The sequence below is a fragment of the Pseudonaja textilis genome, chromosome Z (genome assembly GCF_049901715.1).
Source record: "Pseudonaja textilis isolate UNSWEBS1 chromosome Z, rPseTex1.2, whole genome shotgun sequence".
In the NCBI taxonomy this organism is placed as follows: Eukaryota; Metazoa; Chordata; class Lepidosauria; order Squamata; family Elapidae; genus Pseudonaja; species Pseudonaja textilis.
This window is the reverse complement of record NC_142008.1, coordinates 105,777,410-105,802,913: the sequence shown is the minus strand read 5'-3', so window position 1 is coordinate 105,802,913 and position 25,504 is coordinate 105,777,410. Positions and strand designations below refer to the sequence as shown.

Here is a 25,504-nt window from a genome sequence, read left to right as displayed (position 1 = left end):
TGGGTGCCTGGTTGGAGTGTGTTTGAGCTGGAGGTATCAGGGGGAGTCTGTTCGTGCCCAGGTGTTTGCCTGGCTTGTGGTGTGGAGATTTTTTTGTTTGAGAGTGCAGGCTTCCAGATAATTGACAGTCTGGTGGAGTCATCTCTTCTATTCATGCTTTCAGGTCTTTTTTCAATCTCTATGGTTTCTCTGATAATTCTGTAGCTGGGTTTTTCTATAGTGGCTAGGGTTTTGGTGCCATTGAAGTCGATGCTATGACCTGTGGCTTTGATGTGTTGGACTAGTGAGGAAGTGTGTTCCAGCTGTTTTACTGCATTTTTGTGTTCATCCAGGCAGGTACTTATTCTTCTATTGGTCTGTCCAATGTATGTGGCAGGGGCATGATGCACAGGGGACTTCATATATGCCTTGGTTTTCCAGGTCAATTTTATCTTTGGGGTTTCTTAGGATGGCTAAGGTTTCTTAGGATGGAACAACTTTAAAAGCACAACTATAATGACGTGGGAAAATACCTGAACAAAGCTGAATACCATACATGTAAGTACCCACGAAAACTTATACACAGACACAGACACAAACACACACATATAATGTGTGTGTGTGTGTGTTTTCTGAGGTTCTCGCTGGTATTTTTATGTGGATCTTTGGTTATTCGGGTTTTCTCCCACGTAAAATTGGAAGTATCTAGGCAACGTTTCGATGAAGTCTCATTCATCATTTTCAGGCTTGTGTCTTCAGCTTTGTGCTTCTCAGAGTAATTTGAGCTTGCAGCTGCTTCTTCCTTTTAACTGCTAGTGGGGGTGTGACTTGATTGGGTGGGGGCTTGGCTTTGTTCTGATTGGGTGGGGCTGTGTTCCCATTGGTTGGGGGTTTGGCTGTGCTCTGATTGGCTGGGGGGCTGGCTGTGTTCTGATTGACTGGGGGTGTGTTCTGTTCAGGTGGGGGCTTGGTTGTGCTCAGGTTAGTCTTAGTTGCTGGGGGATTTGAGCTGGTGAGCTGTGATCCTACTGTTTGGCTTTGCATTCGTCGTCGTGCTGCATCTACATGGTGGGCGTCAGTTCGCTTCATGTATGGATAGGAGGGGTTTGAAGCAGGTAGTGATGCAGCTGTGGTGCGGCTTCTGGTCCGTGGTCATGTCTCATCTTCTGTGTGGGTGTGAGTCTGCTTTTTATGTGGAAGTGTGGTGGTGGCATCTTGTGTGGCCCTCATGGGTGTGGGTCTGGTGTCATTCTTCATGTTAGGTACTCGTCTGTTCATGAGGGCAGGTTTCCAAATGGCTGGTAGGTGGGAGGTGTCATCTTGTTTATTCATGCTGTGTGGGTGTTTTTCTATCTCTATGGCTTCTCAATAAGTTGCTTTATTATTTTTTCTAACTGTATATGTATTTGTGTCCAATATTTTTTGCCTTTGGACATATCCACCACATATCATAGTATGAACCCGGTGTCAGCTTACATTTCTAACATACTCTGGTTTCTCTTCAGATCCTATAAATCTTTTGCCTTTTATTAGATTCTTAAATCTTTAAAATACTTCTAAGAGCACTCAAGGCAGAAGTCAGTCTTCATTTTTATGAAATTCTCAAATAGGATCTCATTCTATCAAATATATTTTTAACTGTTCCAAATGTGTTTTATTTGAAAAGGCAACTGGACCTTCTTGTTTTGTTAGAAGGTGTTTTGCTATTCATCCAAGAAGCTTGTTCAGTTCTGAGTGAATGGTGGAGAATTCAAGGATTTATATTCCTTGCAGTGATGTGATCATTAGCCTTCTTTCTGAGAGTCATTGAGGGGATTTGGAGGTTTAGCTGTTCCCTGAGGTTCATCTGAATCGAAATATATTTTTTAAATTATTGTTAGAAAAGACTATAACATTATGCCATAAAACTTGACAGGGATTAAAATTTGATAAAAGGCTTTCTTCACTTTTCTGCCATATCTTATTGTCTTCACTGTGTTTTGTTTACTGCTTTCTTTGCTTACCTAAGAGACATATCTGACAGTCCATCCTATCTTGCTACATAAAAATAATAATGTATCCCATTATTCCACCTAGGACTAATCCACTGATTTACAGTACAAGAAACAAGGACATTAGAGTTGCTCTTTCAAGACTTCTTGGTCAGAAGTCATTTAATTTTAAAGAAGTATGAATTATGTATCTGTCTATGTTTGCATTTGATCAGGAAAGAAAAAACTAAACATGTGATATACACTTACATCATCATTACCCCTATTGTAAGCAACTTACTCTACCCTAATATGTTTATTTTGTTCATTAATGAGACAGATTTCACCTCTGTGGATGTTGTTATGATCCATTAAGGCAACACTAACCCTCTGTTACAATTTTAGAAACAAGTTACTGACTTAAAAACTGGTGTCATCAAGTTAATTTCAGTTACCTAGACCATCATCTACATGGAGTTGGACCTACATGGAGGATTACTGGCAAGGAATGCAGTGAACCTGACCTGGAAAGAATATGTTTGGAAAATGACTAGCTCATCTTATCAGAAGGGCTTTAAATTAAAATTGAGGGGGGAATGGGGCCAATCTTAACAAATTTTAGAACTTAATTCCAAGCAAAAACCACTAGATAACCAATCACATTAGGGAGTAGGGAGTAAAAACAAAGAAAAAAGAAAAACACAATGAAGTAGAAAGTGATGGAAAGATGGAAAACCCAGTTACAAAATAGGAAATATAAGAAACATACGAGACACATATAGGATGGTCAAACAAATCCTCACAGTTTAGGGATTATTTATATCACAAAGAACTCAGAATAATTCTTCATGTCACTGTTATTATTTAAAGCAGAACCCAAAACATCTCATTTTCTAAGGACAGCTGTACAATATGCTGCATAAATAGCAACAAGTATTAAATAACAATAATTGAACCTCCCATTCCATAAAACCAAAATAAATGACAGAAGGAACTGACAACATATCAGTCTTCCATCTTTTCAAGGTCAATAAAATGTGGACTCAGATTGTTGGGGAAAATATGCTGACTCTGAAAATCACTTAGATTGTAGTGATGTAAAGTCTAAGTACTATTGTTTTCCTTAATCTGAAATTAAGTGATTATGAAACTGAGACAGTTTAGATTTTCATTACTTTGGTGGTGCAGTGGTTAGAGTGCAGTACTGCAGGCTACTTCTGCTTACAGCCAGCTGCCTGCATTTTGGCAGATGGAATCTCAGCCTTCCATCCTTCCGAGGTGAGTAAAATGAGGACCCAGATTGTTGGGGGCAATATGCTGACTCTGTAAACCACTTAGAGAGGGCTGCAAAACACTATGAAGCAGTGTATACGTCTAAGTACTAGTGCTTTTGCTTAAAAAGTGATGAAATCAAATTTAGTGTTCCTGGCTTTTTCCTGACTGTGCTTGAAAATTAGCCCTTTTCACTCCCCATTCCCACTCTCCTCTATTATAATAATAAAGACACCTGGGTGTCTCTCACCTTTTAAAAAGTTTTGTTGCCTTTGTTTTGTTTTTTAAATCCACCCCAGGAGGTTGAGCAGGAGGTTGAGTATTATGAGTTGAGACTGTATTTTTTTTTAAATCCTTGGGGAAATGGCAAGAAAGAATAAATAAAATCTCATGAAAATATAGCACAACAGAAAAATTTACTGGTGGCTTTGGAAAGAGAACAAGAAAAAAATAAAGAAATATTCATGAACAAACATGGATAGAGATGGTGAGACATTAACTTCTATTTATTTTGAATTATATGTTATTTCTCACTTTTTTCCTTTACATACGTTTTTCCTTTTCTTTGCAATTAAAATTTAAACAAAATACAGATTACCATTTAAGTTTTAGCTGTTTATGGAGAAACCAGGAACTTTTATTTAAGGGGAGAAATAGAAATAAACAGACTAGCACTTAAAACAACCTAAATTAATCAAATAGAACAAATAATAGTTTTTGACACTGTTTCCCCTTTACTTCCTGCTTTGGATATTGTACAGACATACTTCAATTTTTCAGGTTAGTGGTTGAGATTTAGCTGACTAAGAAGAATTACCATGATCTCATGTAATTTAATTTCAATTAATTTCCTTTAATCTAATATGTTTTCTTTTTCACTTTGTGTCAATGTTTAAATATATTCTTTGAAAACATGTTCATTCACTTTATAAACAATTTTTAATTCAAATTATGTTGTCAAATAGAATTGGGGGTTCTCGTTAGAAGCTATTTTCATAATCGTCATTTTGTATAGAACTAGGTAAAGATAAGAAGATCATTCAAAGGTTTAAAAAATATAACCAATGCCATAATTTAAACCTTGCAGTTCATATAAGGCCATTTATACATGAAAAAGAAACTTTAAAATTATGCTTAAAAGGTAACAAAAACTTTCTTTTTGTTCACAGGTACCAAAATAAATAAATATGACTAATCTCAACCTAACACCTATAAGAATTAAAGAAAGGAGTTTACTCAAGATGGTAATTTTGAATAAGGATAAATTTATAACAATTCTAGAGCTACTCCTGTGAAATCTCAAAAACCTGTACTATCTAAAATTGTGTGTTATAGTACATTAAATTCAGTTCATCAAGTAATGGTAGTGCATTGTGCCTGTCTTATCTCTGCCAGTTAAAGTTGAATAAACTTAGAAAAAGAGAAAGAGCAAACTCAGTTCTGTCACATTAACACGTTTGAATATATTCAGTTCCTATTTCCAACAGTTTTTTATCTGACTTGATAAAAGTAACCTTCTTGCTTTTAGCTCCTATTTTTGATGAAGTTAGGCTAAACAACCTAATACATTTAAATATTTCTAACCCAAGATTATAAAGCCATAAGATTTGACAGTAGTAAAATATCTTTAAAAGTAATTATCTTGAATTTTAAGAAAACACAATTTCATTATACCAAGGAGTGTCCTAACAATTTTTAGAGTCAGTTTTTAATATGATTGTCACTAAAAGCTGAAACATCCTTCTGTAACTCATTCAGAACTGTACTGAAAGGTAATATTTTAGCAATTCTTTTTCCTTTTTTTCTAGCATATATTGTTTAAGAATGGATAATGATACTTCTGAGTTTCTTCTCTGGGAATTCTCAAAGATTTGGGAGCTACAGATTATGCATGTGGCTTTGCTACTGGTACTCTATTTAATGACGGTAACATGGAATCTTCTCATCATCTCAGCTGTTGTTTGTGATCACCATCTTCACATCCCCATGTACTTCTTTTTGATGAATTTAGCCATGCAAGACATTGGTTCAGTTTCAGCCATTATCCCCAAAACTCTTTTTAATTTTCTTACAAATAGAAGAACTATTTCTTACTCTGGGTGTGTTGCCCAAGTCATGTTTTTATTGTTTTTCCTGAGCTGTGATATTTCTCTGCTTACTGTCATGGCCTATGATCGATACGTTGCCATTTGTAACCCTTTACATTATGAAATGATAATGAACAGGAAGGCTTGTACCAACATGATTGCTGGTGTATGGACTGCCAGCCTTCTCAATGCTTCATTACACACTACTGTCACTTTTATGATTCCCCTCTGCTCTAATAATGTAAACCAGTTCTTCTGTGAAATCCCATATTTACTTATGATTGCCTGTTCTAATTTATATGTATCTGAAATTGGATTTCAAATTTTCAGTGCTATATTAGCAACTGGTTGCTTTGCCTTTGTCATTATGACTTATGTATATGTCTTCTCAGCTGTTCTGAGAATTCCCTCTGTTCAAGGAAGGAAAAAGGCCTTCTCTACTTGCTTGCCACATATGTTTGTTTTCTTCATATTTTTGTTTACTTGTTGCCTTGCTTATTTGAAACCTATAGCTGATAGTGAATCACATCCAAACTTTATAATAACATTATTGTATTCCATTATTCCATCTATGTTGAATCCATTTATTTACAGCATGAGAAACGAAGACATCAAAGTTGCTATTTCAAGACTTTTTGGTCAGAAGTTAATATTTTTTTAAGGTGAATGAGCTGTGTATCTTCTTATTTTCAAATAAGGGAAAGTACAAGAGTAATTTTCCCAACAATTTCCCACTTTCCAATACATTGAGTACACTGAGTTAGCTCTGACCTTTGATGGCTATAGGGGCATACTGTCTAATTTTCTTGGCAACATTTTATGAAATAGCTGAAAGAAATTTGCTGAAAGGATATCCGACTAGGTGAGGATGGACCCACACTCTTTTTCTTCCTGCCTTTGATTTAACCATTAGACAATAATGGTTGTCTATGCCATAATACATAGATTAAGGCTTGTTTCTTTTGCCTGATGCCAAAGTTCAGAGATAAGTATCACAACATAAGTTTAGAGAAAGACAGGTAACAGATAAAAAATTAGAATTAACTAGTATCAAATATTGAATTAAATGGAACTTTGCATATTTCCGATGTAGATACAGTACAGAAAATCTGTAAATAATGTATTTATTAGGAGAAAGCATTGAATAAATGTATTTGGAAGTAAATGATCTGTTTGTTTTAGGGAAAATTATTGTAAATTGTATTTAAAAGGTCCATTTGCATAATATTTAAAATGTATATGAAGACACACATGAGTTGCTTACCATCCTTCTTTACTGAGAATATTTATTCATTTATATGCTTCTTTAGTCATCAAAGTAATTCTATACAGCTTACATAGTAAGAACTATCTATCTGTAACATAAAGAAATATGAATCAAGATATGTTCCACTTTTTGAAGTTTCAAATAAACCTAAATAATCCACTCTATGCAAAAACTTCATCTTCTATTAAAAGTCTTTGATTTTAAAAAAGTGGAAAACAAAAATGAATTGAATGGGATCTAAGTAGTTTACTTTTCTACAGTATATATTGGCAGATTTCTTATTTCTTCAAGAAAATACGGTTAAGGTAAATATGGGGGTTTGAACCAGTTCCAATTTATTAAAAGGAATAACAAATTAAACTAATTCAGCTGTTCATCATCAGATTTTTAAATCATATTTGATTACTGGGCATCAATTTAATATTCTGAGTAAATTTAGTATAGACTCTAATGAGAATTTGGAAACATCAAAATTTCGAAAATTAGTATTTGCAGTAATGGAAGAATGGCACTTTAATTTATAGAAACAACAACTATGATTAAGATGAAAGTAAAGAGACTATGCAAATATTTGTATTAACTGAGAAGTTTAATATGTCATTTAACTGAAGTTGTGAGGTGTGCACTGATACGGCAATGGTTAAACTGCAGTATTGCAGGCAAACTCTGCCCACAGCTGGGAATTTGATTCTGATGGGCCTCCAGGTTGACTCAGCCTTTGATTATTCTAAGTTAGGTAAAATAATCACCCAGACTGTTAGGGCAAAATGCAAATAATGTTCACATTATAAATCATCCAAAGAAGGCTGCAAAGCACTATGGGGTGACATATAATCTAAATGATATTGCTTTGTGAATGTAGTATCAGGCCATTTTTCCTTACAATTGTAATACATGCATATTACTTCATTTTCCCAAATAATATTAGCATTTTACATTTTCAAGTAAACATGATTTCAGGACTGATTCAAACACTGCAAACTTTCCCATTAAAAAAATAAAATAAAGAAATAGTATCTAACAAGTTCATTATCCTTTTCTTCCAAACTTCAATGTGGCAATATTCACATGAGTAAACCCATGAACATATATAATAAAGATGCAAAAACATCCCTCCAGGAATCAATTTGCCAAACTGATGTAACTTACTTAAATGTATCACATACTCATTTAATGATATATCAAATAACACCAGAACAATTAGCCACAAGGACAGTTTTTTTTTTCCCAAATGCCATCACTCTGCTAAACACTGTCCAACTATTTACAAAATAGTTGGAATAAGAGAAACTTGGTGGCATGAACCCCATGACTGGAACATACTGGTAGAAGGATACAAACTATTCATAAAAAACAGATCCCATAAAAGAGGAGGTGGACTTGCACTGTATGTAAAGCACTGTATATGCACTATATTGCTACAGAAATGCATGAAACCAAAGATGAAAACCTCCTAGAATGCATATGGGTCAATATAAAAGAAAAAAAGAATGATATGGCCATAGGTGTATATTATAGGCCACCCAATCAAGTAGAAAAAATAGGTGTCCTTTTGCCAGCCAACTAACAAACATATGCAGAAAACACACAACAATAGTAATGGGAGACTTCAATTATCCTGATATCAATTGGAATACTAATTCTGCACCAAGTGAGAAATCAAATAAGTTCCTAACCAACCTAGTTGACAACTTTGTTGTCCAAAAGGTAGAAGGTGAAACTAGAGGGACAGCCATACTGGACTTGATTCTTACAAACGAGAAGAAGTGATAGAGGGAGTTGAAACTGCAGGAAACTTGGGTGAGAGTGACCATGTCATGCTAGAATTCAGCATAACACAAACACAAGCAGCAGAACATAATGACACCAGAGTCTTGGATTTTAAAAGAGCTGATTTCAATAAACTCAGAGAGAACTTGAGAAAAATTCCATGGATGAAAATCCTAAAGGGGAAAACAACTCAAGAATCTTGGGAAGCTCTAAAAAGTATGATCATAGAAGCCCAGACCAGCACAATACCACTGAGAAAGAAAAACAAGAAATCCAAGAAGAAACCAGCATGGCTGCACAAAGATCTCTAGGGTAAATTGAAAGAAAAAAGGGACAAGTACAAAAAATGGAAAGAAGGACATACAACTAAGGCAGAATATCAGCAGATAGCCAGAATCTACAAAGATGAAGTCAGGATAGTAAAGGCTCAGAACAAACAAAGACTTGCAACAAAAGTAAAAGATAATAAAAAAAAGTTTCTTCCAACATATAAATAACAAGAAAAAAACCAAGGAAACAATCGGTCCACTAAAGAGAGAAGATGGCAAGGAAGTAACAGGCAACAGAGAGAAAGCCGAGCTGCTTAACTCATTTTTTGCATCCATCTTCACGCAAAAAGAAACTATAGCTCAACCCACCCAAAACGTAACTGTAAAAGACAGACCAGAAATAAAAGATAAAATAAGCAAAAAAATAGTAAGAGAACACCTGTCTGATCTTGATGAAAATAAATCACAAGGGCCTGATGGATTACATCCCAGAGTTTTAAAGGAGCTGACAGAGGTCATCTCAGAACCACTGCACCATATCTTTCAAAAATCTTGGAGCACCGGACAACTACCAGAGGACTGGAAAAGAGCTGATGTGGTTCCCATCTTCAAAAAAGGAAAAAAAAAAAAAAAACAGACCCAGGAAACTACAGACCAATCAGCCTAACATCAATACCCAGGAAGATACTGGAAAAGATAATTAAATACAGATCTGCCAACTTCTATAAACTAGTAAAGTAATAATTAGCAGTCAGCATGGGTTTGTTAAGAACAGATCATGTCAAACTAATCTCATTTCATTCTTCAATACAATGACTAAATTAGTAGACCAGCAAAATACTGTGGACATAATATATTTAGATTTCAGCAAGGCATTCGACAAAGTAAACCACAACCTACTTCTTAGTAAGCTAGAAAAAAGTGGAATAGATAGCATCACCACTAGATGGACTCGCAACTGGCTAGCAAACCGTACTCAACGAGTAGTCCTTAATGGGTCTAAGTCTACATGGAGGGAAGTAAGCAGTGGGGTGCCACAAGGTTCCCTCTTAGGCCCAATACTCTTCAATATCTTCATCAATGACTTAGATGAGGGAATAGAAGGGGAACTTACCAAATTTGCAGATGATACTAAGCTGGCAGGAATAGCTAACATCCAAGAAGATAGGCTCAAGATCCAGATGGATCTTGACAGACTAGAACACTGGGCCATATCTAACAAAATGAAATTCAATGTAGAGAAAAGTAAAGTCCTACACTTAGGCAAGAAAAACACATATAGACTGGGTAAAACCAGGCTCAATAGCAGTAATTGTGAGAGGGATCTTGGAGTCTTAGTGGACAATTAGCTAAATATGAGCCAGCAGTGTGCAGCAGCAGCCAAAAAAGCTAATGCAATCCTAAATTGTATTAACAGAGGGATACATCAAGATCAAGGGAAGTACTAACACCACTCTATAAAGCCTTAGTAAGACCACACCTAGAGTACTGCATCCAGCTGGCACAAAAAGAGCATTCTTTGTTCTGCTTTTTTGATGATGTTTTTGATGTTAGGTGTCCATTTTAGGTCTTGAGATATGATAGAACCTAGAAATTTGAAGGTCCGTACTGTTGGCTAGTATTGTAAGAAGTGGTAGTATGGGAAGGTTTCTCCTAAAGTCTACCACCATTTCCACAGTTTTGAGTGTGTTCAGTTCCAGATTGTTCCAGTTACACCACGAGGCAACCTCCTGTCTGCTTGTGGATTTGTCATTGTCACGAATGAGACCAATCACTATTGTATCATCTGCAAACTTCAGTATTTTAACAGATAGCTTGTCTGAGATGCAGTCATTGGTATATAGGGAGAAGAGAAGTGGAGAAAGCATACAGCCGTGGGGGGGGGCTGTGCTAATTGTACAGGTATTAAATGTGATTCTGCTTAGCTTCACCTGCTGCTTTCTGTCTGTTAAGAAGCTTATGATCCACTTACAAGTGTGTTCAGTTACCGCTAGCTGGTTTAGTTTAGTTAGAAGAATGTCTGGAATGATGGTATTGAATGCTGAACTGAAGTCTACAAAGAGAACCCTTGCATAGGTATTTGGAAATTCAAGGTATTGTAGAATGTAGCGCAGAGCCATATTAACGACATCATCTGTCAATCTATTTGCTTGGTATGCAAACTGCATGGGATCTAACAGCGGATCCGTGATGGTTTTCAGTTGGGCCAGCACTAACCTTTCAAAGGTTTTTATAACAACAGATGTTAGAGCATCTGGTTTGTAGTCATTCAGTTCCCTGAGGGAGGGCTTCTTTGGCACTGGGATGATAGTAGAGTATTTGAAGCCAGAAGGAACATAGCACATCTCTAATGATTTATTGAAGATTCAGGTGAAGATTTGGGTCAATTGGTCAGCATAGACTTTTAAGCAAGAAGGAGATATCTTGAATGGTGCTTTTCCTGGATTTTGTCTGTGAAATAGATCTTGCACTTCTTTTTCTGTGAACACCAGAATCCAATGTGTTGGGGTCAGTTGTAGGAGGCTTGGCTGTTGTTGGTGTGAGATGTGGGTTGTGGAGATAGGTGGCCATAGTTTCCTTTCAAACCTGCAGTAAAACACATTCAGGTCATCTGCTAGTTGTTGATTTCTTTTTTTTTTATTCTTTAAAAAACAAAAGAAACAAAAAATTTCATCTCCATTAACAGTTATTGTATCATGGTTTTAAGTCTTTGTCTGTAGGCAGGTACAAGGTGAATCATACAGTGATCAGAGTGTCCCACAGCTGCTCGTGGTAAAGAACTATAAGCATCTTTTACTATTGTGTATCAGTGGTCTAAAGTATTTTTGCCTCTGGTGGGACAATTGACATGTTGGAAATATTTTAGGAGCTCTTTCCTTAAGTTTGCTTGGTTGAAATCTCCTAAAATGATGGGAAGGGAATCTGGGTATTTGGCTTCAGCTTCCATAATCTAATCCACTAGAGTTCATAATGCCTTGTTTACACAAGCTTGTGGAGGAACACACACAGCTATTAGGAGAAATGAGAACTCACACGGAGAATTAAATGGCTTGCAGATAATATGTAAATACTCCAAGTTTTCACCAAGTAATTTATATATTATAGTTATATCTTGAGACTAGCTTGATATACAAACATAATCCTCCACCCTTCATTTTACCTAATGTCTCTTCAATTCTGTATGATCTAAATATCTGAAAACTTGGGATGTATATGCTATTGTCATGAATTTCTGCATTAATCCAGGTTTCAGTAAAACAGAGAAGTGTTCAGTTGTAGAAATCATAATAGCATCTATTTAAAAGGAGTATTTCATCCATCTTATTACCAAGTAAGCATAAATTAGTCAGAAAGATTGAAGGGAGAGAGTTAAAATTTAAAATTCCCGCTCTTTTACTTCAACTCCTTTTTTGGCACTGCCACTTTCCTTTGTTTGTTGTAATCCATAGCACCAGGAAATTAGTTAGAATCTCCTCTGCATTTGCAAAGACAGGGGGCGTGAGCTGTTCCTTAAAGAAACATTGCCCAATTATTAGCAGATGGTCTTGTATCAAATCCATAATGAATTGCAGAGAATAATAAAGAATAAAGAAACCATTAGAGAGAATTTAACTGAGTCAGCCATCAGTGGTGCCGTCTTGCAAGCTTGAATAGCCAAATAAGCAAACAAATGGATAATAAAAAAAAATCAATCAAGAATTATTAGTTGAGTACACATGACCAGGTTTAAATTCTCATATTTTGAGCATCTTATGCAAAGCCATAGAGTGCTCAACTAGTATATAAGACTGAGAAAACTGAAAGAATAGGAAGAGATGGATAGACTCGGTTACAGCTGAGATCTGAAGGACCATGTTAAGAACTGATTGATCATCATAGAGAAAATCTATGTGTTTTCTAGAATGAATACAAATTTGGTAACACATAATCAATCAGACTCCAAACTTTATCAAAGTAAATAAAAGTTTATTCTTCTATTGAGTCTATAAGGTAAATTATAAAACAATATTTTTACATAAGGATGATGAAATGGCAACACAATTTCCTGCCATTTTGCAGCAGGTAGCATAAACATTGCAAACTTTATCTTGTAGAATAAAGGGAAAAATTTGAATCTTCATTTACAAACAAAGCATATTTCATTTGAATATGCATGACTCATTTTCTCACTTCTCCAGAAGATAGCTAGGTGCAACTTTTATATAGTAAACCCCTTATCTTCAGAATACTACAGGAAAATTGTTTCAAGAGGACTGAGAAATATTTTTAGAAATCACAGATGAAGCAGTGAACTTATCATCATTATTTCAGACATTATTTAAAAAAAGATCTCATTGCACCTCAGTTCTAAGGACACCTGTAAAATATCCTGCACAAATAGCAGCAAAAATTCTCTGATTTGAAACATTTCAGATTTTCATGACAGGAACATTTACAGTGTTATATTTAGTGTTCATCTTGTTTGATATAACCTTTCCCAACCTTTCCCTTACTCCCCTTCCCCCATCCCAGTTTAAAGCAATGTCAATTGTAGGGAAATAATCTAAGTGGTAAAAAAATTCTTTATTCTACAGTGCCTTCTCCCAATGGAGACAGTTTTGTAAAAAAAAAAAAAAGGTCTCTGGGGAAATGTGCTTGGATAAAATATAAGCAGTGGTTACACAATCTACAGTATATCTCACTGATTTAAAAAATAGATCAAGATGGCTAAAAGATGGTGAGTCATTCACTTATTTGATTTTGAACTTATTCAGCCAAAGCATCTCTTGTCTTTTATTTGTATATTTATTAAATTTATATAGTGCCCATCTTGCTGATAATTGACTTGGTGGCTTCTGATCAATAATACATCAACATGAAATTTTAAAATAATACATAAGCAATACCTAAAATTGTTTTTAAATTGTTAAGGATGGGGAAAAAGGAAACTGCACATGGGGAGGAGGTGGGGTTTTATCTTATTCCATTGTCTTGACTGAATGTAATTCACTGAAGTCAATGTCTAAGTATCCACAGAGTTTGGAGTTTTATACTATCTTTATGCAATCTATGTTCAGTTTACTTTTCTTTATGCCCTCATTTTAATTTTTGACATGTCCTTAGAATCTTTGTAAATGTTCAAGATGAACATTCTTTCAAAAGACATTTTCATTCCCTTTCTAAACCAAAGTCACTAATTAGAATGAGTCATTGATTTCTTTAAACGATTAAAAAGCTTCAGCTTATGCAAAACTTACTCTCCCATGCATACTTAATAATTTCAAACTGAAGAAACTTGACTGAATTTGGATACTTCCAAATTTGCTCATCTCAACAAAGAAACCAAAATTTTGAACCTTACCCATGAGTACTAAATAAATACCTTAAAATTTAAAATGCATTCCCAAATACCTCCAAGTTCAATAAATATAATAATGCTTAAGACTTTGCTATTGTCTTTAGTCACCATCTTTACATTCCCACATTCTTTTTCATAATGAATTTTGCCAGCTTTCTCAATGCCATGTTACACACTACTGCAACATTCACTCTTCCTTTCTGCTCTAATATGTTTAATCAGTTCTTCAGTGAAATGCTATATTTATAATATGCAAGACTGCCTGTAAGACTGCCTATAATATGCAAGACTGCCTGTAAGACTAAATGTGGATCAAGATAGTGAGCCATTCACTTGTTTATACTTTGAATTATTCTTTAATCCTAACCCGTTCTTCTTTTAAATATTCGTAAAACTCATTTTTCCTTTGCAATTAAAATTCAAATGAAATTACAAGGGATTGTAGCCTACAGAGAAAAGATTTTTCAAGTATTTTTCTTTAAGCACAGAGATGAAAATAAACAGACTAGAATGTCATATATCCTAAATCCTCTCTTCCGTTGTATCAGTACTTCTACTGTTGTGCAGAATGTTTTAGTACATTTTGGGGGAGGGGGGAATAATGTCATCTTCACTAAATTTTCATTGAAAGTTTATCAAATAGGAAATATTTAAGAATTCCTTTCCATTTTTTTTTCTAGAGTACAACATTTTAACAATGGATAATGACACATCTGAGTTTCTTCTATGGGAATTCTCAAAAAATTGGGAGCTACAGGTTATGCATATATTTTTACTACTGATACTATATTCAGTGACGGTAACAGGGAACCTTTTTATCATCCCTGCTGTTGTTTTTGACACACATCTTCACACTCCGATGTACTTCTTCCTGATGAATTTAGCCATGCAAGATATTGGTTCAGTTTCAGTCATTGTCCCCAAAGCTGTTTTTAATTTTCTTATGAACACAAGGACTATTTCTCATTTTGGATGTGTTGCTCAAGTCATGTTGCTCTTCTTTTTCCTGAGCTGTGATATTTCTCTCCTTACTGTTATGGCCTATGATCGATATGTTGCCATTTGTAACCCTTTACAATATGAAATGATAATGAACAGAAAGGCTTGCATCAAAATGATTGGCAGCATATGGACAGCCAGCTTTCTCAATGCTTCATTACACACTATTTTTACATTTATGACTCCTTTCTGCTCTAATAATGTAAACCAGTTCTTCTGTGAAGTCCCATATTTACTTAAGCTTGCCTGTTCTGGTTTATATGTATCTGAAATTGTAGCTCTAATCTTCAGTGCTACATTAGTATTGTGTTGTCTTATTTTTGTTCTTGTGACATATATGCATGTCTTCTGTGCTGTTCTGAGAATTCCTTCAGTTCAAGGGAGGAAAAAAGCCTTCACTACTTGTGTGCCACACCTTCTTGTCTTCTCCATATTTTTCTTTACTGGTTCCCTTGCTTATCTAAAGCCCATATCTGACAGTCCTTCCCACTTTGACTTCATAATTAGTATTATATATTCTATTTTTCCACCTATGATAAATCCATTTATTTACAGCTTGAGAAATAAGGACATCAAAGTTGCTCTTTCAAGACTTTTTTTTTTTTTGAAAACAATTTTATTGGTTTTTTTTACAAACAAATAAACAAACAAAACATAAAAGCATCAGCTCTTTTCCGTATTTATGTACAAACAGTGTGTCGAAGTTGGTTCATCAGTTTTGCACATTCATTTCGTAGTCTCCATTACAGTTATATTACATAATAACTCTTATTATCAATCCAAACTTATATATCCTCATATCATTATTTAAAAAATCATTTGACTATACTTTTATTCATTCGTACTTTATGAGCTAACTATAATTTAGGTAATTTGTTCTATAACAAATCATATAATCATACCAATTCTATCCTAAAAAAACACTTTATAGATGTAATGTCAAGTAGCAAAAGAAAAAAACAAACAAAGATATTCCTTATTATCTAACATTCTAAATATTCTATTATTGTATTTTATCGTCCAACCATTGATAGAAAAGGTCCCAAATTTTGTAAAATTGTTTGTCTTCTTGCTTTCTAATTTCAAATGTCAATCTACTCATCTCAGCACATTCCACTATTTTCTTAATAATTTCTTCCTGCAGTGGAATTTTCTCATTTTTCCAATTTTTAGCAAATACAATCCTAGCCGCAGTTAACACATTTACAATCAAATATTTCAAGTCTTTACTGTATACATCTGGTACAACTCCCAATAAAAAAAACTCTGGTTTCAAATCTATATGTTTCTTTGTCATTTTTTCCAACCACATGCGGATTTTAGTCCAGTATTTTCTAGCATCCTCACAAGTCCACCACATATGGTAGTATGAGCCAGGTGTCTGATGACATTTCCAGCATTTTTCGGATTTATTCTTGAACATTCTTGCTATCCTTGTTGGAGGAAAATGCCACCTGTAAAACATCTTATACAGATTTTCTTTATAAGCTGTAGACACTGTCATTTTATAATTTTGTGACCATAGTTTCTGCCATATCTCTAAATCAATCCCATATCCAAAATTCCTCCCCCAAGCAATCATAGTTTCTTTAACTTGTTCTTCCTCTAGCTTAATTCCCAATAAATAACCATATAGTTTTTTAATCACCTTTTCATCAGTACCTGTCAAGATCTTATCTAAATCAGTCTGTTTATCATAAAACCCCTCTGTTTTAGAATCTTCATCATACCTTGAGTGTATTTGCGCATATGAAAACCAATTCATCTTTATACCTTGTTCCTCTAGTTTTTGTATCGATTTAAGTTCACCCTTTTCATCTAATAATTCCCCATATCTAACTGTTTGTTCCTTCTTATAGATTATAGGATAAGAAAATGCTTCTATCGTCGATAACCAAGCTGGAATTTTCAGATAGCATTGTTTTTTTATCTTCTCCCAGTTTAACCACAAAGACTCCCATATATAATGTCTTCGAAAGTAACCCTGTGTTTTAGTTCCCTTATACCATAAAAAAGCATGCCAACCCAACAACAAATTATGACCTTCTAATGTCAACAATCTAGTCTTTCTTAATGTTACCCATTCCTTAACCCACATCAAGTTTACAGCTTGGTAGTAGAGCTCCCAATTAGGCAGGCCAAAACCTCCTCTAGTTCTAGCATCTTGCAAGAGCTTTAGCTTTATCCTCGCTTTCTTACCTTGCCATATATACTTCAACACAATTTTATTTAAGTCCTCAAAATAGTCTTTTCCGAGCCTAATTGGTATTGTTTGAAACAAAAATAAGATTCTGGGTAGAATATTCATCTTGATTGTTGAAATCCTACCTATTAATGACAGTTGTAAATTTTCCCATTTCTTCAAATCTAGGGCTATCTGTTGTTTAAGTTTAATATAATTATTCTCTTTTAATGTACTACATCTTGTTGTCAAATATATCCCCCAATACTTAACCTTGTTCATAACTTGGATTTTCAACAGTTCTGCCAATTCTTCTCTTTGTCTTAGTAACATGTTCTTTGACAAAATCTTTGTTTTAACTTTATTTATTTTCAAACCAGCCACCTCGCCATATGTCTCTATCTTTTCCAATAGCTTCGGAGCTTTTTGTAGAATTCTTCTTGTTTGTCATTCGGAGCATAGATTGAAGTCAAGAGTATTTTTATATTATTATCCATTATTTCCACCATTAGTATTCTTCCATCTTCATCAGTGTAAATCAATTTTGCTGGGGTGGCCTCTTTAATATATAAAACCACTCCTCTTTTCTTACATTGGGTCAAAGAAGTAAATATTTTCCCTAATTTTGGCTGTACTAACAATTGTTCATGTTGTTTTTTAATGTGTACTTCTTGTAAACAAATTATGTCAAACTTTAATTTCCCTAATTTATGGAAGATCTTCCTTCTCTTAGCAGCTGAATTCAGTCCATTTATATTCATTGCAATCAGTTTTTCCTCTTCCATGATGATATTTTATATTTAGGTTTGGCAGCTCTCGTACATCTTGGTTCATGTTGGTCTTTGATATCCGCCTGTCCACCTACTACGCCTTCTTCTTTTTCAATGTCCATTTGTTCCTCTTGGGATTCAATTAATGGAACATCTTTTTCTCCCTCTTCCTCCTTCCTTCCAAAAAATTCTGCGTAGAACAGTTCTGCTTTTTCAATTGAATCAATTCTATGTCTCTGTTCTTGCCATGTAAACATCAGTCCTTCTGGGATCAGCCATCTGTAATTCACCTCTTTCTTCAATAGCACTTTGGTCAGAAATCGATATTCTCTTCTCATCTCTCTCACTCTTCTGGGTATTTGTTTTAAGACAAGGATTTCTTTGCCTTTATATTTCAATGTCTTCTCTCTTACTGCTTGTAAAATTTGTGTTTTAATGGATTTTTTAGTGAATCTGATGTGAACTTCTCTAGGTAGGTTATTTCTCATCGCATATCTTGTAAAAACTCGGTATATCTCATCTACTCCATCCATCATCTTTTCCTCTGTTATTTCCAAAGCATCAGCCAGAATTTCTATCATTGTCAGAGCCAAATCTTGCCCTTTTTCTTCCTCTATGTTTTGAAATCTAAGATAGAATTCTGACCTCTCCATCTCCCACTTCATCATCCCACTTTTATCTTGTTCAACCACTATTAATCTACTATCAATATTTCCAATCTTCTTCTCTCTTCGTTTACCCTCTTCTTGGATTTTTTGGAGTCTCTCATCATACTTCACCAACATCTGTTGAATATTTTCCACTTTTTCATCAGTCTTCCCTGTTCTTTGTTCAATGGTGTCTGTTTTTATCTTAAGTTCTTGAATTCCTTGCATAATCATCTGTAAAGTTACTTTTTCTTGTTCTTTGTCTTGCTTTGACATTGCCTGGATTGAACATTGTCCTCCAGATGGTGGGGAGGCAGAAATAGATGTAGAAGCACCCACAGGTATGAGATTCCTACTCATTTTAAAGGATTCAGAATCTTCAAATTCTTTCAAATTTTAATCCAAATAGTGAGGTAGCCAATTATAATCCAAAATGGAAATGTCCAATGGTAACAAGCCCAATAGTAAAGGAGAAAAAAGAAAAAAGAAAAAGGAAAAGATTCTTCAGGTTCTTCCAGACCCTAATCCAATCATAAAATGATCCACAATAAAAAAGAAAAAGAAGAAGGCCCAATAATGATAGTAATAAAAAAAAAGAAAAAACAGCAAAAGAAAGATTTTTCAGATTCTTCACACCTTAATCCAGTTAAAAATCTCAATTAAGGAAAAAAAAAGGGGGGAACCAAAATAATCCGAGAGCATAGGTAGAAAGAGCAAGAATCCCAATGAAAAAGGGAGAAAAATAAGAAAAAAATAAAAATAAAAATGAGAAATTCTAAGGCTTCCCCTTTAAAATAAAAAGTAAGAATAAAAACATTGCTAAAGTAAAAAATTTACAGTGGTCCTGGCAGGGAGGGGTAGCAGAACTAAAAAAAAATTAAAAGAAAAGAAACAACACACTGCACTCTGTTTAGTTGTCCAAGGCTCTTGTTATGACTCTCTTCCCTTTCCCGCAAGCTTCAAAGCCAAACCTCAGATATTTAATTGTTGATAGAAATCCAGAGGAGCACCTGTAATAATATTCTACTGTGCTCTTCCCTCTATCTTATCAAGTTAAAATGTCCTTGAGAAGAAGTCTTTCACAGTTCTCTCCACTTCAAGTGAAATATTTTCAAGCCTCTAGTTGGCAGTGTTACAAAGTTTGTTTGTCAAAAATCTCACAGATTTCTTCTTACAATCAAAGTGTCATTTCAAGCCTCAAAGTTAAAAAAAAAAAATTTCTCACCCAGCCGACACACTTTCACTTTCAGCCTCTTCCTTTCCGGAGCTGCCCCAACTTCAGCAGCTTGGGGGCTGCCTCTCCGCCACCGGCAAAAGGGACTTCTCCTGGGTCAACCAGGGACTTTGAGATGTCCCTGGGATCCACAGGGTATACCCCTCACGATAACCATCCCTACGGGACAGTTTAGGTCCGTTTGGACCGGCCAGGGGCGAAGATATTGGCTGCAATCTTAGAGCTCGATTGCAAGCTGTATCGTCACGGTGCCAGCTCCTCCCCTCTCCGAATAAGTAATTTTTCAAGACATTTTGGTCAGATGTTATTTCATATTAAAAAAGTGTGAGTTTTGTACTTTTCTATTTCCTGCATAGATGTTAACTTCCATCATTACCTATTTATTAACTCAACCTTTGGAAACCTATCCTTAGAAAATATATGTTTCATATTAATTTTATTCAGGATATGTGAAACGCTACTGAAATAAAGTATAAAAGTTAGATAGGATCATTAAATTTTAAAACAAAAATGTTATCCATATATAAACATGCAATGGCTAGAATCTTAAGCACTTCTTAGAGCAGAAATGTGTGGACAAAACTGATACTTTTCCACTTTTGTATAATATGGGAATTGCATGCAAGATCATCAAAAGATATTTTAAACTATTTCATCAACCATGTGCCCCATCAAAACAATGATGAAAAATAGATTTAATAAAGACTATATTACCCAGATAAAATATTATCAAACAAGGGAATAGGAGATAGTTTGGTCCCAGTAATCAATAGAAAATAAAGTATTTGATTCAATTCACTTTAGGCATGAATTATATCTAGCAAATATTGTTTTAATTAAACATCATTTTAAGATATTACCTAACTGGAGAAAAAAACAATTGCAAGAAAACAAACAGGCTCAGAGATCACCATAGTTCAACTCGGAGCTCCAGATAATCTCATCTATTGTATTAGTACCTAAATATGAAGGAAAGTACATTTCAAACTAGTCCAGAAACTTTTATAAGTTTTTTAAAGAAAGTCATTATTTAATTAATTAAATCATAGGATAATAATTAAAAAAGTAAACAATCATTCTTTTAACTTATGAAAAGATTGAAACTTTTTTTTAATATCCGTTAATTGATCTAAAATAGATATAGATCAGGGGTGTCAAACCCATCAGAGTCTGAATCTGCAGGGAAAGATGAGCTGGAACAAGAGCCAACAGAGATTGAAAGGGTGGCTCTGTTGGCCTTGGGGAAACTGGGGAAGGGCAGAGTCAGTCCAGGCAAGGCTTTTGAGGATTAGAAAGGTTTACAGAGAGGAAGAGCAAGAGAGACACAGCTCAGATGAAGAGCAAGGACCACCTCCTCCTGATCCTAGAGCATGGAGAGAAGAGAGGAGGTGAGAACAATGCAGACTGAGCCACCTGGAGACTGAGATGTAAGGAGGTGCCAGTGGGAGAGGCATTTGTCAGGAACAATACCCCTGGAGGGGTGATGGAAAAGTGGGAACCACCAGTTGGGTTGAGGAAGCTGCATCTCCCTCCCTGGGAGACATACTCCCCTCAAAGATGGGCTGTAGCAGTGGTCAAATATGGCTACCCTGAAGACGGAAGGCTAGCCGTGACATAAGATTGTGCAGGAGCAATGGAGAAGTGGACAGTGTGAAGACCAGGCAAACCAGGTGCAATATATGGACATAAAGGTACCCCAGAATTAAAATATAAAGGAATTTTTAAGAAAGACTACAAAGCAGCAAACGGGGGGTGGGGGGATGTGGAAATAAATAAAAGAAGCTTTGAACTTTGAGAGGAGCGAAATTGAAAGAGGAAGAAAATATTTGTTTAAATTGGATGTTCTGGCACTTAAATGGGCATAATTAAATACTGAACTTGAAAGTGTTAAAAAGAAATAATTGGATTCATTGAATTATTGAAACTTAAAAGTCTCAAATAGGGAAAAGAAAGTGGAAAGAAAGGGTGGAACTTGGACATAATCTAGAGTGCTACCTAATGGCAAAGGAAAAATTTCAGTGACTCTTTAAAAAATGCTTGGTTCTTTCAAAATTGGAATTTGATACAAAATAAGAGGAACTTTGTTACAATAAAATAGAAACCCTGAAAAGTGAAACACAGAATATTAAGACAAAAGAAAGAAGTGTGTAGAAATTACCTTGGGATTGTTTGGTTATTTTGGCACAAATTCAAATTTATGGATATTGGATTATTTGATAACTTTGGAAAAAACTTAAAAGAGGAATTATAGAAGCTAACCATAGGAAATAAACATCAAAGACACTGGTTTAATTAAATTACTGGACAATTGGTTTGGATTTAATTATTAAAGAAAGGAATAAAGAAAATCTAAAAGAAGTGTACAAAAATGTCAGAACTTTTCTTGGAAATAAAAATGGAACTAAGAAACATAAAGAAAATGTTACATGAAAGAAATGAATTCTGCTGTATTGCTGTACAACTATAGAAATGGTGATTCTGGAGAACAAACAAGGAGTGCCAGAAGGGGAGGATTAAAGAAGAACCCAGATTTAACAAACAAATGGAACAACGAACATTAAAACGAAGAGAAACAAGAATGGAAATTAAAACTTGGAAGCTTGAGGAGATAATTAAAAATGGAAATGTCTGGAAAGCCAAACAAAGAAAAAGAAAACAGCAGGAAAGGGAATTACAAAAGAAAGTTTTAAAGTGGGAGGGGGGTAAAAACTGGAGTAAGAAATGGAGGAAAAAAATGAAGGAAAAAAGTGATAATAAGAGAAAGAAACAGAAAATAAGGAGATATGGAATCCGAACAAAAATGAAAATAAATTGTTTAATTAGGAGACATAAAATTAATGGGTAGATACAGACTAAAGAAAGGGCATTCTGCAAGGTAATGTATTGTAATATATAAGAATGTAGTTTTTGAAAGCTAATGGAACTATTATTTCTTTTTTAATGGGTTTCTTTTTTAAGGATTATTGTTAAATTATATATGGACATAATTGAAATAAATGTAAAATTGGAAGCTATGATAGGAAAATGAATTATACTTAATAAAACAAAGAACACAGTTAAAATGAATTATGAGGATTCCAATGAAAAGACTAATGTCAGTTTCTATAATTAACTGAATAGATCAATATATTTGAAATAATAAATGAGTTAGAAAGCAATTGAGGGAAAGAATACCATATGTGATAGTAGTTAGGAGTTTATTGTTATTAAACCAGAATGTGATAATTATAAAGTGACTATATTATGATAAATTTTGATTATGGATTAAAGGGGAACAAATTGATAGAACAGAATGTAAATTAGAATTGAATGTGAAAGATAAATATATACTAAGGTCATGTTTGTATTGAAGTGTAAAAATCTGGAACCACATTCTTCACTGAAAGAGATGTTTTTAAAATGTAAAATTAAAAAAAAATGCAAAAAAAATTGGCTGCTTGCAACACACAAGGAGGGGGTACTTTCCCAAGAGCTCACAATTTAAGAATACCAATGTGCCACATAGGGTATCTCAGGATGGAGAAGGTCATGGGGGGATCTAGTGATAGAACAGTTCCTCAACGCCTTCCCAAGCCACTAAGATACATTAGGCTTCTCCCTCCATTCCTGCCATACCGGACTCACCTTGCAAACATCTATCTCCTCTCTGCCACTGTTTCTCTGCCTTTGAGGGACGGAGAGGAGAGTTGGTTAGAAAATACTTTTCACACTGAGAATGGATGATTCTGGATGCCATAATATCATGCAGGTTCAGGCACTCATCCTCTTTTGCAAAGAGTTAGGGACCCAGAAACTTTTAGCTTGCATTTAGTAGGGGTGATCTCTACAAAAGTATAGCCATGGCTGCACTGTGATGGTTGATCAATTTCTGCTACCAGTTCTCCAGAACTGGTCAGAACTTGCTGAATACAACCTCTGGTAAGAAGGGGCTGACACCATGGTCCTGCCTTGCTCAATTGAAGGTTTCATTCCTGCACTCAAGCAGTAAGGCCCACTGTGGAATCAGGATTGGCCAGAAGCAGGAATCAACAATGTCTTTGGCCCAGGTGTGCTGCTCACTTTGTATGTTTGAAGGCAGACATAAAACCATGAACTGAGCAAGGAGGCACTGTGGGGCCAGGCCCTCACAACTTTATCCAGCTTGCCAGGCCTGCTGGAGTTTACCACGCCAGGGAAGAAATGAGACACCCTGTTGTTCCATGGAGCCCACCACTATTGAGGAGGAGGAGGAGGAGGAGGAGGAGGAGGAGAAGGAGGAGGAGAATGGCTAGGCTTTGCACCATCCAAATGGCCACACAGGGTCAGGGGGAACTGCCTGGCTAGAGATCATGGCTGCTCATGTGGCTCCTGCCACTGTTACCAGCAGCTTGGGTGCCCGGGCTGCATCTGAACTGAAGAAAGTGGAGGCGCAGCAGTGGTCTTGCCTCAGAGATCACTCCAAGTGCCCCATTTGCATGCAGTTGCCTCATTTGCATGCAGCTATGCTCCATGGGACAACTGGGTCTCATTCGTCATCTGGCACAGAGAACAGTAAGGCTTGTGCATGTAAGTGAGCAGTGCACCTGGGCCACAGATGGCATTGGTTTCTGTCCCTGGACTTAGATGTGACCCACGGCCTGCCCAAGAGCCAACGAGGGACTTCCCAGCCAACTTGTCCCTGCCCCCTGTGCGTATGCATAGGAAGCAGCAAGCATGCATGAGCTGGTGTCCTGGTTGAAATGGAGGCATTCAGAACACAGCCAACCTGCTGGGGAAGAAAGTTCGCAAGGATGCCAGCCGCACATACGCTCACTGCTTCTTGTCCATGTGCCTAGCAGGAGGGCTTGGTCAGGGGTAGGCCCCCAGTGGCTCCAGTGTGGCTCCATGGCTGATTACATCCTGGTCCAGATGGCCATTGTGTTGTAGATCAGCACCCGATCAGCCTGTGCTGGACAGAGGCATCTTGGGGTGGTCCTTTGTTGCTTCCATGGTGGCTCAGTGGGCCAGCTCTAACCACATCATGGGCCAGATCTGTTCAGTGAGTCTTGAGTTTGACACCCCTGATATAGATGTAGATAGAAATAAGAGAGGGGGGGGGAAGCGAGAGCGAGAAAGAGAGAGAGAAAGATGTTTCTGTTCAATGTTTTAAAAAAGTTGAAAAGTATTTATTTGATATACATTTAAAACAGCATTCGGCTTTGCTCAGGTATTTTCCCACGTCATAGTAGTTGTGCTTTTAAAGTTGTAGCAATGTTTCGGCAGAATCTCCTCAGAGCCAAAAAACAGACAGGAGATATTAGAAACACCAATCAAGCAGAACACAGCGAACTCCAAGATCAATAAACACAGACCAAGACTCCCAACTAATCAGGGTGAAGAAAAAACCATTCTGGCACAGCAATAGGCTGCCCCAAATTTAAATCTGAAACCACTATAAAAGCCTGACTCACAGATGAACACTATACAGAAGCCTGATGATGGCAGATGAGATTCTGCTGAAACGTCGCTACAACTTTAAAAGCACAACTACTATGATGTGGGAAAATACACGAGCAAAGCCGAATGCCATACATGTAAGTACCCGCGAAAACTTAAGAAAACAAATATATATATGTATGTATGTATGTATGTATGTATGTATGTATGTATACACACACACACACACACACACACACACACACATTTTACAGCCTATATTGAGCAATGGTTACATTTTTTTTCTTTATCTTTATCACTGACGT

At 35.7% G+C, this 25,504-nt stretch overlaps 2 protein-coding genes and 1 long non-coding RNA gene across 3 annotated transcripts in view; all 3 read left to right on the top strand.

Annotated features, from left to right (window-relative positions):
- The window catches only part of LOC148124208 (uncharacterized), a 465,649-nt gene that overhangs the window by 355,991 nt on the left and 84,154 nt on the right, over nucleotides 1-25,504 (top strand). The window lies entirely within an intron of this gene.
- LOC113448526 (olfactory receptor 14C36-like) lies at nucleotides 5,046-5,969 on the top strand. The gene has a single exon (XM_026719243.1). It carries the CDS (start codon nucleotides 5,046-5,048, stop codon nucleotides 5,967-5,969), a length of 924 nt encoding a protein of 307 aa, XP_026575028.1.
- On the top strand, nucleotides 14,650-20,248 carry LOC113448506 (olfactory receptor 14A16-like). Its single transcript, XM_087915967.1, has 3 exons — nucleotides 14,650-15,543; nucleotides 16,076-16,094; nucleotides 20,229-20,248. The coding sequence occupies exons 1-3, from the start codon at nucleotides 14,650-14,652 to the stop codon at nucleotides 20,246-20,248; spliced, it is 933 nt and encodes a 310-aa protein (XP_087772093.1).